Source organism: Syngnathus acus, chromosome 4 (assembly GCF_901709675.1).
Source record: "Syngnathus acus chromosome 4, fSynAcu1.2, whole genome shotgun sequence".
Classification (NCBI taxonomy): Eukaryota; Metazoa; Chordata; class Actinopteri; order Syngnathiformes; family Syngnathidae; genus Syngnathus; species Syngnathus acus.
In genome coordinates, this window is record NC_051090.1 from 2,601,726 (window position 1) to 2,617,750 (window position 16,025).

General features: G+C 45.5%; 4 protein-coding genes across 6 annotated transcripts; 3 read left to right on the forward strand and 1 right to left on the reverse strand.

Moving 5' to 3' along the window:
• Positions 1–638: 638 nt before the first annotated feature.
• On the forward strand, positions 639–6,688 carry slc35a3a (solute carrier family 35 member A3a). Of its 3 annotated transcripts, none has more exons than XM_037250161.1 (8): positions 639–912; positions 3,997–4,192; positions 4,362–4,516; positions 4,573–4,695; positions 4,812–4,986; positions 5,093–5,211; positions 5,285–5,418; positions 5,518–6,688. In XM_037250161.1, exons 2-8 carry the CDS (start codon positions 4,003–4,005, stop codon positions 5,606–5,608), a joined length of 987 nt encoding a protein of 328 aa, XP_037106056.1. In that variant the 5' UTR covers positions 639–912; positions 3,997–4,002; the 3' UTR covers positions 5,609–6,688. The 3 variants fall into 3 exon arrangements, with proteins under 3 accessions (XP_037106056.1, XP_037106058.1, XP_037106057.1); XM_037250163.1 differs by having other exon boundaries at positions 642–912; positions 4,001–4,192; XM_037250162.1 differs by having other exon boundaries at positions 642–905; positions 3,994–4,192.
• Positions 6,689–6,781: 93 nt separating this feature from the next.
• On the reverse strand, positions 6,782–9,327 carry fam78bb (family with sequence similarity 78 member Bb). The gene is made up of 2 exons (XM_037250164.1): positions 8,735–9,327; positions 6,782–7,661 (listed from the first exon to the last, which is right to left on the reverse strand). Exons 1-2 carry the CDS (start codon positions 8,998–9,000, stop codon positions 7,139–7,141), a joined length of 789 nt encoding a protein of 262 aa, XP_037106059.1. The 5' UTR covers positions 9,001–9,327; the 3' UTR covers positions 6,782–7,138.
• Positions 9,328–9,554: 227 nt separating this feature from the next.
• Positions 9,555–11,395, forward strand: rex1bd (required for excision 1-B domain containing). The gene is made up of 5 exons (XM_037250166.1): positions 9,555–9,707; positions 9,991–10,073; positions 10,319–10,523; positions 10,792–10,883; positions 10,973–11,395. The coding sequence occupies exons 1-5, from the start codon at positions 9,705–9,707 to the stop codon at positions 11,043–11,045; spliced, it is 456 nt and encodes a 151-aa protein (XP_037106061.1). The 5' UTR covers positions 9,555–9,704; the 3' UTR covers positions 11,046–11,395.
• A 257-nt stretch (positions 11,396–11,652) lies between these two features.
• dio1 (iodothyronine deiodinase 1) lies at positions 11,653–14,678 on the forward strand. The gene is made up of 4 exons (XM_037250165.1): positions 11,653–12,063; positions 12,411–12,554; positions 12,640–12,839; positions 13,336–14,678. Exons 1-4 carry the CDS (start codon positions 11,727–11,729, stop codon positions 13,399–13,401), a joined length of 747 nt encoding a protein of 248 aa, XP_037106060.1. The 5' UTR covers positions 11,653–11,726; the 3' UTR covers positions 13,402–14,678.
• Positions 14,679–16,025: the final 1,347 nt, after the last annotated feature.

Below are 16,025 nucleotides of genomic sequence, written 5' to 3' on the forward strand. Positions count from 1 at the left end.
GATTTTCTGTAGGGGTTAACTCCCTTAGCCCATTCCTCTCCCGAGGAGCCCACTGGGCAGTGGTACTATTAACCCATAGTTGGGGGCTGGTTCGTGGGCACCAGGGCGTGTCCACACACCGGTGGGCCTGCGTGCCGCACGTCTAGGGGCCAAACCTCCTCCGAGTCCCTTGTAGTTTAGCCTGGGTCCGTGTTGTACCCAGTTACCATGTGTCGCCGCGTGGAGGCACTACATAGGGCTTGCTGTTAGAGAGGCTTTGTACTGGCAGGGAGAGACTTACGCACTCGGCTCTCCCGTTCGCATACTGCTAGCCAGCGGTGAGGGTTGACAGTGAGAAGTGACATGCACTGGGCACTCCACCAACACACTAGACGCATCATAACAACCCGACTTGGTCTTATGAAGTCAGACACACATGTACAACGAAATTTAAAAAGTGCCAACCGATCAGCGCATGAGATAAAAATCTGTCTGTCTATCTATCTACGTCTGTCTGTCTAAATTTCTCCGTGTGTATATTTAAATAAATTCTGACCAACTATTGTCTGCAAACCTGTGTTGTGCAGTTTGCTAACTGGCCAGTAGGTGGCAACCTATCGACTTAACAGCACCAATCAAACCTGGAACCTAACGAAGAAGACGTTTGCACGGAAGTGGCTTTTTTTTTAATATTGTTGAGCGAACCGAAACGTCTGTTCCGCTTTTCCTGGTTTAGCGATGCTTGTCTAAATTCAAATTTTCTTTGAGGATGGTAAGTGCGTCATAATGTCTGAGTCGCCGCGAATGGTGGATGACCTGGGCCGGTTGACGGACAACAGGACGTGACCGAAAGAAAGAATTTTGACACTTTGTCAGAGCGGACGAGAAGTGAGCTGCAATTCCCTTGTTCGTAATTTTAAGACTCACTTACAGGTAAGAAAACTGTTCCTCTAATCCTTTGGTGTTTAACTTTCGGTTTCCTCCCAAAAATTGAAGAATGCAAGGGCGACTTTTGACATTCATTTTTAACACGTTTAAACGAAATCATCGGTGTTGGTAAATACTGTGTTAAAGACTGTAAATGAAGCTTTGGATCACAACTTTGCTGCAAATTCACAGGATGCAACAATGAGGAGAAGATTGACTAAGATAAGATAAGATAAGATAAGATAATCCTTTATTATTCCCTCAATGGGGAAACTCCTATGTTAGCAGCAGTACACTTAACATATACACACACACACGCATGCGGGGAAGGGGGTAAAAGATTTTAAAGTAGAAGGTATATATAATTAAAAAATATGGACAGTGTATACAAAATACACAATATGCAGTGGAGATAAAAAAAATATTAGATAAAAAAAAAAATAAAAAAAATTAGTGCAAGTGAAGAAAAAATAAATAAAAAACAGTGCAAAGAAAGCAGGTAAAAGAGTGTGAGGTAGACAGATATTGCACATAGTGTGATTGCACATATGGTTATTGCACGTTATTGCATGTTATTTTGTCCGTTAGCTACGGTGATCGGCCTGGTTGTACAGTCTGATGGCAGCAGGGAGGAAGGACCTGCGATGCCTCTCGGTGGTGCATCGTGGGTGACGAAGCCGGTCACTGATGGAGCTCTCCAGGGCTCTGACAGTCTCATGAAGGGGGTGGAAGACATTGTCCATGATGGAGGACAGCTTAGCCACCATCCTCCTCTCCCCCACCACCTCCACCCAGTCCAGACTGCAGCCCAGGACAGCGCCGGCTTTCTTCACCACCTTGTCCAGCCTCTTCCTCTCCGCTGCAGTGATGCCGCTGCTCCAGCAGACCACCCCATAAAAAATGGCGGACGCCACCACAGAGTCATAGAAGGTCCTCAGGAGGCCGTCCCTCACTCCGAAGGACCTCAGTCTGCGCAGCAGGTGGAGTCTGCTTTGGCCCTTCTTGTATAGGGCCTGAGTGTTAACAGTCCAGTTTATTGTTCAGGTGAACACCCAGGAACTTGTAAGAGTCCACAATCTCTATGTCCGTTCCCTGGATGTTCACCGGCGAGGGGGAGACTTTGCGCCGGCGGAAGTCCACCACCAGCTCCTTTGTTTTCCCAGAGTTAATCTGGAGGCGGTTCCGCCGGCACCAGTCCACGAATCTGTGATTCAGTTCTCGGTACTCCGTCTCGTCTCCGTTGTTAATGAGACCGACGATGGCGGAGTCGTCCGAGAACTTCTGGAGGTGGCAGGTTGATGTGTGGTGGGTGAAGTCAGCTGTGTAGATGGTGAAGAGGAGGGGGGCCAGGACGGTCCCCTGTGGAGCTCCTGTGCTGCAGACCACCGTGTCAGACACACGGCCTCCTGTCCTCACAAACTGCCGTCTGTTTGTGAGGAAGTCCAGGACCCATGATGTCAGCTGCTGGCAGGCTCCAGCATGGTGCAGTTTGTTCCCCAGCAGTTCTGGCTGGATGGTGTTGAAGGCACTGGAGAAATCATAAAACATGATCCTCACAGTGCTTCCAGCCCGCTCCAGGTGAGCCAGGGACCTCTGCATGAGGAAGATGACGGCGTCCTCAACCCCGATGCTCGGCCGGTAGGCGAACTGCAGGGGGTCGGCGGAGGAGCTCACCAGGGGGCGCAGGTGGTGGAGGACCAGCCTCTCCAGGGTCTTCGCCAGGTGGGATGTCAGGGCCACCGGCCGGTAGTGGTTGAAGTCACTGGGGCGAGATGACTTGGGCACTGGTACCACGCAGGACGTCTTCCACAGCTGTGGTACCCTGTGCAGCCTCAGGCTCATGTTGAATATGTGCTCCACGATCCCGCACAGTTGCCCGGAGCAGGATCTGAGCAGCCTGGAGGTGATGCCATCTGGACCCGTCGCCTTCTTCACCTTGAGCCTGGCCAGTCCACTCTCCACCTGGGCTGTCCACCTGTAAATGACGCTTTGGATCACATCTTTGCTGCAAATGAGGGAGAGCACACACAGGATCGAGTAGCATGTTCTCTGGCAAAACAAATCTTCTGTAGCCTATAGTCATCTTCTCTTTTTATATTAGGATTTTAATACCCTTTTTTTTTTAGTGTCTATTTTTTTGCAATTTATGTATGAAGAAAATGTATGTAAAAAGTCAACAGAAACACATGGACAGAATCCTGATTTTGTGTGACTTTAGAGCAGTGCTTTTCAAATACGGGGAAGGACCCAGGTATTCAAATTTTTTGGGGCTTTTTTGGGAAGTGCCCCAAATCAAACCGGAAGTGACCCCAAATAGACCGGAAGTGACCTCAGGTAAACCGGAAGTGACCCCAAATCAAACCGGAAGTGTCCTCACGTAAACCGGAAGTGACACAAATAAACCGGAGGTGACCTTTTTAAACCGGAAGTGACCCCAAATAAACCGGAAGTGACCTAAATTAAACCGGAAGTGCCCCAAATAAACCGGAAATCACCTTATTTCAACAATAACTGCCGTAAATGGAACCAAAAGTGACCTAAATATAACGTTTACTCTAACTTTTACAATTTTTGTCCGATTTTACCCGTTTCAACTTTTGAACTCCAAATTGAACCTCTTGAACCTGTAGTTTTTGTTTTGTTACAAATTTTAAAAAAAATGGCGCAATTTTTTTTTTTACAATTCCCATTCATGGTTTTCGCCTTCACACGCAATTTCTCCAGAAATTGCATTTTCTAGTTAGAATAGTGTAATTGCACATCCTCTACAGTAGATGGCAGTGGTGCTTTTTTTTTTTTTTTTGGCAAATTGATGCACTTAAAAACGTAGTTGTAAGTTGATCTATATTTTTTATTTACTGCTGTCTTTATTAATTAATTACATCTCGCCGATGTTTATTTTAGCTAGGACAAAATGTTTGTTTTTTTCAGGATGGTGCGTATATGTGATTGGTAGAAAACAAGAGAATCTGATTCTGCCTCCCCCCCCCCCAACACACATACACACACTCATAACTTATTAAAAGTGAGTGTGAGGATAAATAAAAAGGATCACTACTTCTTCATCATTGTCCTCTTGTCTCCTGTCAGGCAGGCATGGCTTCATCGTGGCTCAAGTACCTCTCTCTGGGCGTGCTGGTGTTCCAGACCACATCCTTGGTGCTCATCATGCGCTACTCCCGAACCTTGCAGGCGGAGGGTCCGCGGTACCTGGCCTCTTCGGCCGTAGTGGTGGCCGAGGTCATGAAGATCGTCATCTGTCTGATGCTCGTCTTCAAAGACCACAGTGAGTGAAAGGACCCATTATCTGCTGCCATTCACCAACCCAACGATTAGGGATGACTAAAAAGGAAACCGAAAATGAGGAAACCGAGGGCGAAAACCGAAAAAGTTCAAAATAAATCCAAATGAGCAATGGATTGAAAAGCTATCGTAGCTTTGCCATCTCTCCTCAGGTTACAGCGTGCGAGCGTTCAACAGCGTCCTCCGGCAGGAGATCGTCTACAAGCCCATGGAAACCCTGAAGCTGGCCATCCCCTCGGGCATCTACACCCTGCAGAACAACCTGCTCTACGTCGCCCTCTCCAACTTGGATGCCGCCACCTACCAGGTACATGGACAAAGATGTACTTTTGTCGTCGACGCTCACTCCTGCCTGTCCTCCAGCTCACGTACCAGTTGAAGATCCTCACCACGGCTTTGTTCTCCGTGCTCATGCTGAGACGCCGGCTGGGCATCTACCAGTGGCTCTCCTTGCTCATCCTCATGACCGGAGTGGCTCTCGTACAGGTCGGTAGCCAACATTTTCAGCATCGTTTGTTAGCATTAATCTGAAGGCTAGCTTAGTTTAAATTCACAACTGAATCATCTCAGTGGCAGCTTACACGTTTGTCTCTCGTCCGCAGTGGCCGTCTGAATCCTCGGTGGTGGCGGAGAAGGCGTCAACTTCCACAGGCTCCCAGTTTGTGGGCGTCATGGCCGTCTTGGTGGCGTGCTGCTCCAGCGGCTTTGCCGGCGTCTACTTTGAGAAGATCCTGAAGGAGAGCAAACAGAGCGTCTGGATCCGCAACATCCAGCTCGGTCAGTGGGGAACTTTGTTTTGGTTTCGAGGTGCAGTTGTTATTTTTGTCCACTTGGGGTCATATTATGACATTTTCCATTATATACTAACTTGTGCACATGTCAGGGATGTTCTGCCTGGTGTTCAGCTTTGTGGGGATGCTGAGCTTCGATGGTGACAAAGTGATGGAGTTGGGGATGTTCCAGGGGTACAACGCCGTCACCTGCACCGTGGTCACGCTGCAGGTCGGTCTCGCCGGCTGCCGACCGACTCCGTCTCGCCTCCGTGCAACTGTGAACGTGTGTGCCCCCCCCCCAGGCGCTGGGCGGTCTGGTCATCGCGGCGGTCATCAAGTACGCCGACAACATCCTCAAAGGCTTCGCTACGTCGCTCTCCATCATCGTCTCCACGCTCATTTCCTACTTTTGGCTCCAGGACTTTGACCCCACCAGGTACGAGCAGTAGCGGTGAATTACAAATTTTCAATCAAGTGTCAGGCAGTGAATGAGTTGAACCTTAAAAAGCAAATCAATTCTCTCTCTTGTCGGCAGCATCTTCTTCCTGGGAGCCGCCCTCGTTATCGGTGCCACATTCCTCTACGGCTACGAAGGCAAGAAGCCGGCCAACCCCAGCAGGGCGTGAGACGGGCGTGGGCCCAGCACGATCAAAGGAGGTCAGTTCCTATACACAATAGGAACAAGTAAAAAAAAAAAATAGGTCAAGCACAATTGCTGGCGACACCTTAAGTACCTCTGTTGGGAGCGGGAAACGTTCTTGCGTAATCACGCCATCTGTAGCAATAATGTCATCACGTGTTACTGAAGAACGGCTGCTGGCTAAGGATTCCAGTTACGTCGTAGGAAATCCTGTTTTCCTACAATTAGGTTCTCAAATGAAATGTCCTCCCCGCTAAACCGTAAAATACAGGATAACCTTGACAAGTCAACTTTCAAAAACTTTTTGAAGGCCCATCTCGGCTGCCGTCTGTGGCGCCACTGTCAAGAATGGGCGTTCAAGCGGCCATTTTGCTTTGTTGCCAGGCAACCGATTTTGAGCGTCTTTGCTCAACATGGCTACCGAGTCGCTTGAGAAACACTTGAGGTTGAATGACCGACCGACGCCGTTACTAAGAAATGAAGTCGGTTACAGTGGATGTAAATAATGATGCCTTTGAAACGATTAAATCAATTAAGAAGATTCATTTCAATGAGTGATTCCGTTAGATCGTGTTATTTATTGTTAATGTCGGGGTGAAAATGTGGTCCTCCCCCTTTTTTTTAATGCTGATCAGAGATTGATGAGGTTTTATTTTGAAAAGCTTCATTTGATTGTAGTATTTGAGTGATGATTATTTTTGTCTCAATTACTACTAAGATCATCTTTTCAGGATGTTTGTGCTGCTTTTCCTGATAATCTTTCATACGCTGCAACCTAACCCAGTGCGTTAAAGAAAAAACATGTTTGCCATGTAAAAGTAGTGATCAGCCACGTTACATTTAATTTCTTTATCTACCTCATCCATTCCGTATTCACATCAAACGTCGATATCAAATGCATAATTTGACCAGCGCGATTCATGTGAAAGTGTTTTCATCATTTTTGGAGTCTGGCTGGAGTTTCAATTGAATTTGTTTTCTCGTTTCAATCATATTGTGAGCCTCATAGTATATTTGCTCAAGTCATTTTAAAATGACTGTGACAATATCAATAAAAAGCCAATGAGTTTGCTAAAAGTTGTTTCTTTTTTAATGTCCATATAAGGTTGAATCGAAGCGTTTGAACTCTTATCAACAAGAATGAATCAATTGTTAAATGTTTTTGGTATTTGTTTTAATGAGTTCCAAAACACTGCATGCTAATGCCGGACAATCATAGAGGAGAGGTTTGATGCCCTTCAACACATTGTAATGCTACCATCCAGTCACTTTAATTTGAAATCAATGAAAATGTCGACACCGGCCGGGTCCTTGGAGCGACGTTTGAGGCAGTCTTGTGTAACTATAAGCAGCAATCTGACTCCATTGTAGAAAAGACACAAGCCTCCACACATTGAAAAGCACTTATCAAAACTTTGCGTGATTGACGCATTTGTGCTCTCCACGAGTATCTTTAAGGCTTACGTATGATAAGCTTGATTAGTCTTGGCCCGAAACGGGCCTTCTGTACCGAGCTCTACTTGGGCGGTATGACGATAAGCGGAGGTCCCCTGGTGGGCCTCCACATGAGCACTTGTGCATCGTTGGCGTTGGGCCTCCCCATGGCGTTGGCCGGGATGGGCTCCACGCGGGTCAGCACCCGCGGCTGCTCCTGGTGGACCCTGCCCACCAGCCGCGCCCTGGAGCCCAGAGGCCGGGTCGGGTCCACGGCGATGTCCACCCTCATGCGCCACTTGATGGCACGGAGCAGGATTTTCTCCTTGGAGTTGGCGTTGAGCGCCACCAGCCAGGTGGTGAAGCTCTGGTCACGCTTGATGTCGGTCAGCGCGGGCTGGTCCGATCGGCTCACCGGCACGGCCCAGGTGACGCTGGGGTAGAAGTTGTCATTCATGCTGACGGTGAAGTGTGACGGCTTGGAGGTGGGGCCCACGATGGTGACCGTCTCCGTGGTGTTGCCGTACCACGGGTAGCTAACACCGTCCGAGTCGCTGATGGCCCGGACCAGGCCTTGGCGCAGCTCGGGCAGTTCCCAACTTGACCTGCGGGGGGCGACACAGAGTGACTGCGATCATGCATGTTAGACATAAGGGGGAGCACTTTTGTCGGATTAAGATTTAAAAGTTGCTAGGCCGAATTTGCAAGTGTATTCATTTAATCAGAGAAGGAAAAATTTTTTTGAAGTTGTTTGCTATAATAATCTATAGGTGGAAAAAAAGTTGACTTAACTGTAATAAACTCTAAAAGTAAAAAAGGGGTGAAAAGAAGAGATAAGAATGCAAAAAAGTAAATGAATGAAAATGCATCAAGAGGAACATTTGTGCACGCAGCAGGTGAGACTCCCGCATTCAGAAGCACACCCACACATTGTGTTCTTGTGACTTTGGCACACAAGTAGTCGTGGGGAGAGAGAGAAAAAAAATGCAATATGAATCGTTTTTCCATATTCCAATGCAATTAAGCTTCGTTGAAGACTCTGAATTGTGGTTTTAGGTGAGAATGTGAGTGCAAATTCTTGTTTTTTGTTTACGTGTCCTGTGATTGGCCAGGAAATAAGAAGTGCCATGCTAGCATCTCTATTAGTTGCATCAATCCACTGAATTATTTATTGTGTTGACGTGTCTGGGCCACCCCGGTTGGCGTCCCTTTAATTGATCAATTACGTTTAGTAAGAGTTTACAGTAAACTGAGCCAGAAATTATGGGGAGATTGTTAATGAGAATATATTACTGACTTTTAATCGCTGTTTCTTCACAGTATCTTGCGGCTGGAAAAAAAATAACATGGAAAATGTGTGACGTGAAAAATAACAAACTAATCCAAATACAATGATATGAAATAATAAAACATGTTTGAAAAAAAAGTAGAAAAAGTAAAAAATATGAAAAGAAAGTTGAAAATTGACCAATAAAAATAATTTAAAAAAAATACAATAAATTAAAAATACACAAATATTACTTTTAAATCAAATTACTCGATCAAATCTAGGAAAACCAAATTACAAGACAATATGTATGAAAGTAAGAGAACGAACAGGAAAAATACAAGAACAAATTAGACCCACGCCGACCCCGGAACTCTGTCATAAACCTTGGACCCCCTCCATCACACTCACATGCCGACGTCTCCGTAGGTGTTGTAGAACTCCATGTGGGTGCACGCCTGGATCCAGCCCACCACCCAGGTCTCGTTGCGCGGGATGGGTGGCATGACAACCCGGGCCGACGCTTTGAAATAGGGTGTTTTGTAGCGCAGCACGATGGCCGAGTCCTCCTCCACGGCCGTGGGGCGGTGGTCGATGGTGGCCGCCAGCTCGCACACAACCACGTTCTCCCTGCGGACGCGCGACTTGTTGCAGGCGATGCTCTGGACGCAGCCCATGACGACCGGCCACCGCCGCCGGGGCCACCGCCACCCGATCCGGGCAGCGTTCACCGCCTGGAGTGCCTCTCAGGGGGTCGACGCTTTTGCTCCCCTCCTGCCCGGAGCTTCCCCACCCTTCGCCCGGGCGGGCATGTCACGGAATGCCGCAGGTCGGGCGTCAGGCATCGGATGCTGCGGCTGCTCGCTCGTAGCCGGTGCCGACCGAACCCCGGCCGCGGATGTCGGTCAGTCCACCGGCATCCCGCGTGTCGCTGTTCAACCCGTTGTGGTGCTGAACTGAACGTGACGCGATACGCAGACGTGACCGACACACCTCCCCTCCACGTCGTTTGATGATCTTTTATTTTGAAGATCAATCCAACTAACATTGACTTGACTTCATTTTTACGAGGAAACGCGCTCATGCCTCCAAGTCTGTTGTCTGAAACGGGAAAAAAACAGCGTTGATATTGAGAGTAATCATCTCCTTAACTCAAATATAAGCATTTTTGAAGTGTATGGTTAAGGATTGTTAAATAGGTTCAGAATCTCTTTTATTGTGAAGGCCAGTTAAAGTAAATTGGGCATGACGTCACTTCCATGCGGAAATAAGCCTCGCCTTAACCAAATGACTTGACTCAAAACGAAACAACGTGATTGTCAGCGTTAATATTGTTGTATCAATATTGTAAGCCCAAAATAGTATTTCTGAGTTGGTGAAAATGGTAAGTACTTCGTACCTGTTATCTACATTTTTTAACCAACACACGTGTGCAGCTAATGCGTTGATCCGCTATTTTGCCATCTTTTAATAAAACATGTGACTATGTATGTGCACATATTCGTGTTAAACAAAACTATGAACGTTCACTTGTAATGGACAGAAAAACACATATGTAAAATACAGACACCTGGAAACTTTTTATGCGCAGTAATGAAATATTTGTACGTTTTACCTCCCACCAGTGCCTAGAAAAACTTATGGTTGAAGTGACTGTTTTCTTGCAGCTTTCCACTGATTTCAAAGGGCTGATCCAAAGGTTTTACCAGCTGCAGGCAGAGCGTCTGGAGACCTACCGACTCTTTGAGGAGTACGTTTGTGTGTACTGCTGCTCATTCTCTTGTTGAGGTGCAAGGTGGAGAGCATTAGGAACTGTTCCAAATAGTTGAGATCTACAGGTCATAGGTTATATACATTTATAAATAATGTAAATTATTCCCACAAGAGCCTGGCATTTGAGCAGGGGTGTGTAGACTTTTTATATCCACTCTATAGTCAACAAATCCTCATTTTCAACCCACTGAAATGAAACTAAATCATTTCACGCATTTGCAGAGGACACGAGGCCTACCTGAGGACGGGGCCCCACTATGACTTTGAGCATTACAAGCAGCTGGTGCACCAGATCACGCTGGCCTTCAACGGCATCTCCAAGGAAGTCCTGGACATCAAGGACAAGTTCCAAGTCCACTTGAACCGGACCGACCTCTCGGATCACATCGATAAGTTGCAGTGCAAAGAGAAGCACAAGCTCCAACTGGTAAGTCTGTTTGACAAGGTTTTACAAAATAAAAACCATATTCTTTATCCAAATAAAAAACAAGTAACACCAACTATTGAATCATGGGATTTTAATGCATGTTTTACATAAGGCGTCCTCACTAATGGTACACTGTCACCCCCTAGTGGTAGTCAAAAGAATCACATTGCTTATAGTTTTGTTGCATGTTAGCCAAATACCAAAATTGCTAGTCATGTTTAACTTGCTGTTAAAAAACAAACTTGAGTTTCATTGTGATGTTTTTCAGACAGCTCAGCTGCAGCTGGCCCGGCAGCAGGCTCAGGACCAACCGGAAGACCAGGACGCTTGTCAGGAGAAAATCCAGCAGTTTAAACACGAGTAAGCGCCGTTTCTGTTGCCACGGTTACGAGGTGGCCCTCTGACCACACGGGTCCGGTGTGATGTTCTTGTGTGCTTGGAATGTTCAGGATCATCAAGACCCAAGAGGTGCTCAGCGAGATCATGCAGGACTTCAAGTATGACTCTGAGGAGAGCGACTGACCGTCGGTCCGATCCCCTTCAGTCAGCTTTTGGAGTTTATCTGTAAATATTTTCAGGGGAATATCATTGTAATTTACATATTGATATTATTCTATAGGATCGAACAAATTCAACAATTTATACTTGCGAGTATTGTTTCATTATCTGTTTACATTTGTTGCTCCATGTTTAAATATGTGTCGCTTCAGAGTGACGACTCCACACGATGCTATTTTTTTTTGCACTTCATGGCATTTTCAACTGTGTTAGCATTAAGCTAAATGGACGTGTGTTTGTTATAAATATACATATTATTTTTGTAATATATTTTGTTAGACAGTAAACTTCAACTCGGGGTGGAGTTAAACAGCTCCGCTTGGTTTTTATTTCTTTTTTCAGAGTTGTCATCTGCTCAACTGCTCCTTGTTGTTTGATGCATTTTATTCATGTGAAATCGATAAAGTACCTTTTACTCAAAAGAAAAACTTGTTTTTTTTCTTCAACATTTGAGACTTTCTCGAATGTAAACATGCTTGTTGGGTAAGTTTACGCAACAGGTGTCTTTGGAAACTCCGAGCTGCGCGTGAAGGCGTCGCCCGTGAAGACGTAAGCAGACACCTCCCGTGAAGGCATCATGCGTGTCTTTTGGTCTCTTCGAGCGCTCATTTCCCAAACGGGAAGTCGAGAGCAACGCCGGCGATCATGTCTGTGCAAAAGGTCTGGCTGTACCTTTACACGGGCTGGATGTTCCTCTTCGTGCTGTGCGTGAACGTCGTCCTCCGCGTCTTCCACGTGCTTTCGCCAGCCCTGGCCAAGAAGGTGGTCATGAAAATGAACGAAAATACTTCGATGAACAAGAATCCAAATTTCACCTATGACGACTGGGGGCCCACGTTCTTCACGTTTAAGTTTGTCAAAACCGCCTTGGAACACATGTGGGTGTCCCTGGGTCAGAAGGCGTTCGTGGGGGAACCAGCCCCGGACTCGTCCGTGGTCACCATGGATAAGCGCGAGAGCAGCATCTGTAACTTCCTCAAAGGTGAGTCCAATCGGTAAAAAAAAATCCACGAAAAAATTCAATCATGCATTTTCCTATTCAAAATTTATTGGTGGCACCCACCAGTGACGTCACCAATAACAGACCAACGTAAAAGAAATGTGGAATTCTATTTTTCATAAATATGACTATCGATGTTTTAGTTAAATACCAGAATGTAAAATTTCTCATTAATAATTATTTTATGCAAAAGTATTTTTAATAAAACAGTTTAGATTTGCTCATTCATCATTTAGCTGAATAAAATTATTTTTTCTTAAAAAAATCGAATTAGTTTTCTATATGAAGTGCATGCGAATCCATATCTTTCTTCAATGTTGTGCGTGCAGGTTCAAGGCCTCTGGTGCTGAACTTTGGAAGTTGCACCTGACCCCCATTCATGTTCAAGCTGGACCTGTTCAAGCAGCTCATCCTGGACTTCGGCGACATAGCCGACTTTCTTGTCGTGTACATCGAGGAGGCGCACTCAAGTGGTGAGCGCATTCAGCCTAACACTCAATCCCATACTCATTCCCAACTCTCAATACAATAATAATCCTTCTATAATTTGGGACGCAGATGGTTGGGCCTTCACCAACAACATTCAAGTAAGCAAGCACCAGAGCCTGGAGGACAGGATTGCTGCGGCGCAGATCCTCTTGAAGGAAGATCCACTTTGTCCCGTGGTGGTGGACCAAATGAGCAACACGGCCTCCGCTGAGTACGGCGCGCTGCCCGAGAGGCTCTACGTGCTCCACAAAGGCAAAGTCCTCTACAAGGTGAGGCAGATATTAGCAATATTATTGATTCGATTTTTCTTTGCCGTGATCGGAGAAGAAGAAGCATTTCCCCTGCTCCATTCTCAGCTTTCTTTGCACCATGCAAATGTTGTGATTAGAATCCCGGCCAAGAGGGCGTCGACGTGCCTTGGCTCATGCAATCGCGTGTCTAGGAGCCTTGAGAGCGCCGCAGATAGCTGTGGAATTTCTTGGCTCTGCCCCAGGCTGACACAAGCCTTGCCGAAAAGTATGCGTCAATAGAATCCTCTGTTGTTTTGACAGAATGCTCTGATGTGTTTCTGTTGTTCAACAAACGCTGGAGTAAAAACAAAACAAAGAAAACTCATTATGGCTCAATTGTCTGCCAATAATTATGACTTGGCGAGATTTTATTCAAACAAGTAAACACAGGTTGCCATGAAAAAAGCAACTATGTCTTAAATCATTTATATTAGATACAATTTAGATTGTGTGTGTGTGTGTGTGTGTGTTGCAGGGGGGCATGGGGCCTTGGGGCTACAAACCACAGGAGGTCCGCTTGGTCTTGGAGAAGCTCAAGTAGGAAGGAAGACAAGTAGACTCGTTTTTTATTCAAGAGCCACTAATACTTACTAAACACCATTTTCTCATTGAGCTTGTTCGTCTTTGCCCATCTGATGCGCTGCCCCTGGCAACACACACATACACACACTTGCGTGACGTCTGAACTTCATCTCAACTGGTCTGTGTTTCTTGGTGACGGCTACAGAGCAAACCTTCCGGTCTCTGTGGCCTGATAAAATGAAATGTAAACTTTTGAGATGAACTCTCAGCTGTGACCAAGTGATTTAAAGCGATCGATAAATCGATCGGATTTGAACTCGGTTGTTATTACCATGAGCGATTTTGGAAATTGGCCTCAGTGATTTTAACAGTAAGGACTGCAATTATCATCAAAACAGACGATTACATGACGATTACGGCACAAACCTCCGGTCGCTGTAATTTGAAGGCTTCCAAGTTGCCTCGTCTGTGACCCATATTTCTTCTATTACAGTCTCGCAATAAAAGCTTCTGTTTCCAGTTTCATTTGCGGCTCAGTTTTGTTTCATTTTAATCGAGCACGGGAGGTTTTGAAATTCATGTTTGTAAAATTGACATGTCCGCTTGAATGAGTTCTGTATAATCCAAAAATGCATTTATAGCTCAAAGCTGATCAAAGGAGTCTTTTTGAATTTTGACACTCTTCCCTGAGCTAATACGGCTTACGATAAGCCTTTTTAGAGCTGGAAAAAAAAAACATGACCAGAAATGATGGAAAAAAAATAAATGCTAATAATTAGCTTATGTTCCTTAAACACGGCATAGCTAGACAAAAGGAAAAGGCAAGTCAAAGCAGGCGTGCAGCGCCAACGACCTCGCCGGGTCAGCAGGTTCATCGAGTTTCTCATGTGGCTCACAAACTCCTCTGAGTAATTGAGAACTTGATATTTTACTCTAACTTGCGGTCCTTGTATAGTTTTACTACCCTTACTATAATGAATCTGTTCTTGGCAGAGGTGGAATTGGATTTGGAACATGATTTACACGGCAAATAAAAACTTTCTAACTGTGCTATCGGTATCTGTTGCCCGAGGCTAAATGGTTGCGACTGTTCGATACGCTGGAGTGGAAAATCCCTGTTTTTCCCAACAGCATCGTTTCCTGTATTGACATTACAGTGACATGTCGTTCTCCAGCTTTTGTTTACTGTCTGGAGACAATCTGATCTGTGTACCATATGGGTCATGCAGTTTGAGGAATGTGATGCAATCCGAGTCGCCGCATATTATCACTGTCCAATAAAAAGCAACGATTCAACTATAACTCGATTTTTTGGGCTTTTGGGGGGGGGGGGAGTTCAATTGGAATAAAAATCGCTCGTGAATCATCTCAGTAGCCTGAGGTCACTGTCTCTGTTTCACTTTGTTAGACGTGAGCCCAATTGGTAACTAATGGGGACAAATGTTTTTGTCCCGGGGGCATTATAATCATTTAAGTTACCGCTCGATGTGCCCAGTAATTGGCTGGCGACCAATCCCGGGTGTTCCAGGTCTCTCCAAGTCACCATAATGAGGCCAAACAAATATTTCATGTATAACAAGTCACACGATTTTGTGTTTTGGTGCAGTCTTACTTCACGTTGTGGCTTGATTTTGTGTCAATTCCAAACATCAAGTTTCGATTTTGCCAATTTGCCACAATATTAGCGGAAGTCACGGTGGGAGCCACAAAGGACGCTCTGTGCTGCGACAGAAAACGGGGGCAATGGCGGCTATTATTGCTGAGGGTATAATTAGGATGAGGTAGTGAACAGAGGGTCTGTTTGTGATGCCGGCACATACATTCAGCAAGCTCTTGTTTCACAGAAAGTTTGGCTGCCGCCCAGCCAGGTCACTTCCTGCCGAGGCAGGACTTGTTGGACTCGTTGGACCCGCGCTGAGCCAGAACATGTCCTCTGGTTTTGTCTGCATAAGTCAGCAAGTTCAACATCTTAGGTAACATAAACAAGCTTTCTATAAGGCCTGAGGTTCTCAAAGTGTGATGTGATGACTCCCTCTAGTGGCAGCAGAAAGAATTACAGTAGAGATCAGTTGTGTTTCTCTTTTAAGTTCAATATTTTTGCTTTTAATGGTTTAGAAATGCTTTCAAAACGTTCATCTGTAAACGGTACTCTAAAAGGGTTTTCATTTTTTTTCATTCTGTCACTGTTTGTTTTGCTGACGAGTGACAGAAATTGCACAGCAGGTGGCGGTATACAACAAAAAGCTGTAATTAACCAATAAATAAAGAGAATGAGGAAGAAGAGGGTGGGGGGGGGGAATGACACAAAGGACAAGAGAGAGGAAAGAATGCTCGTGTTTGGTTTGACAGATCATGGATGGATTTCCAGACAGGATCCGACTTGGATTGGAGTCTAACCTTGGCCACAATGCAGAAGATAACGTAAGTCATTTGAAACTTTTTGGTTGGAGTTAAAACAGCAGCCACCAGTTTGCACCTGCTGTACTGCACCGTTCAAATTGATTGTTTGCAAATAAGAGAATTTTTTGTTTCCCAAGAAAGTTTAACATCTGTTTAGCAGAATTTAAAAAAAAGTCTTTAGATGAGAAAAGGAAGTTTGGGGGAACATACATGACTTGATGAAAACTGGAGACAGATCAAGCT

What these genes read in the sequence shown, in the direction of transcription:
- slc35a3a (XM_037250161.1), top strand. Translation starts at nt 4,003, where the DNA reads ATGGCTTCATCGTGGCTCAAGTACCTCTCTCTGGGCGTGCTGGTGTTC. An exon ending in CCGGAGTGGCTCTCGTACAG is followed by an intron (nt 4,696 to 4,811) that starts GTCGGTAGCCAA and finishes TCTCGTCCGCAG; the next exon opens with TGGCCGTCTGAATCCTCGGT. An exon ending in GCACCGTGGTCACGCTGCAG is followed by an intron (nt 5,212 to 5,284) that starts GTCGGTCTCGCC and finishes CCCCCCCCCCAG; the next exon opens with GCGCTGGGCGGTCTGGTCAT.
- fam78bb (XM_037250164.1), bottom strand. Translation starts at nt 9,000, where the DNA reads ATGGGCTGCGTCCAGAGCATCGCCTGCAACAAGTCGCGCGTCCGCAGG. An exon ending in ACCTACGGAGACGTCGGCAT is followed by an intron (nt 7,662 to 8,734) that starts GTGAGTGTGATG and finishes CGCCCCCCGCAG; the next exon opens with GTCAAGTTGGGAACTGCCCG.
- rex1bd (XM_037250166.1), top strand. An exon ending in ACCTACCGACTCTTTGAGGA is followed by an intron (nt 10,074 to 10,318) that starts GTACGTTTGTGT and finishes ACGCATTTGCAG; the next exon opens with AGGACACGAGGCCTACCTGA. An exon ending in ATCCAGCAGTTTAAACACGA is followed by an intron (nt 10,884 to 10,972) that starts GTAAGCGCCGTT and finishes TGGAATGTTCAG; the next exon opens with GATCATCAAGACCCAAGAGG.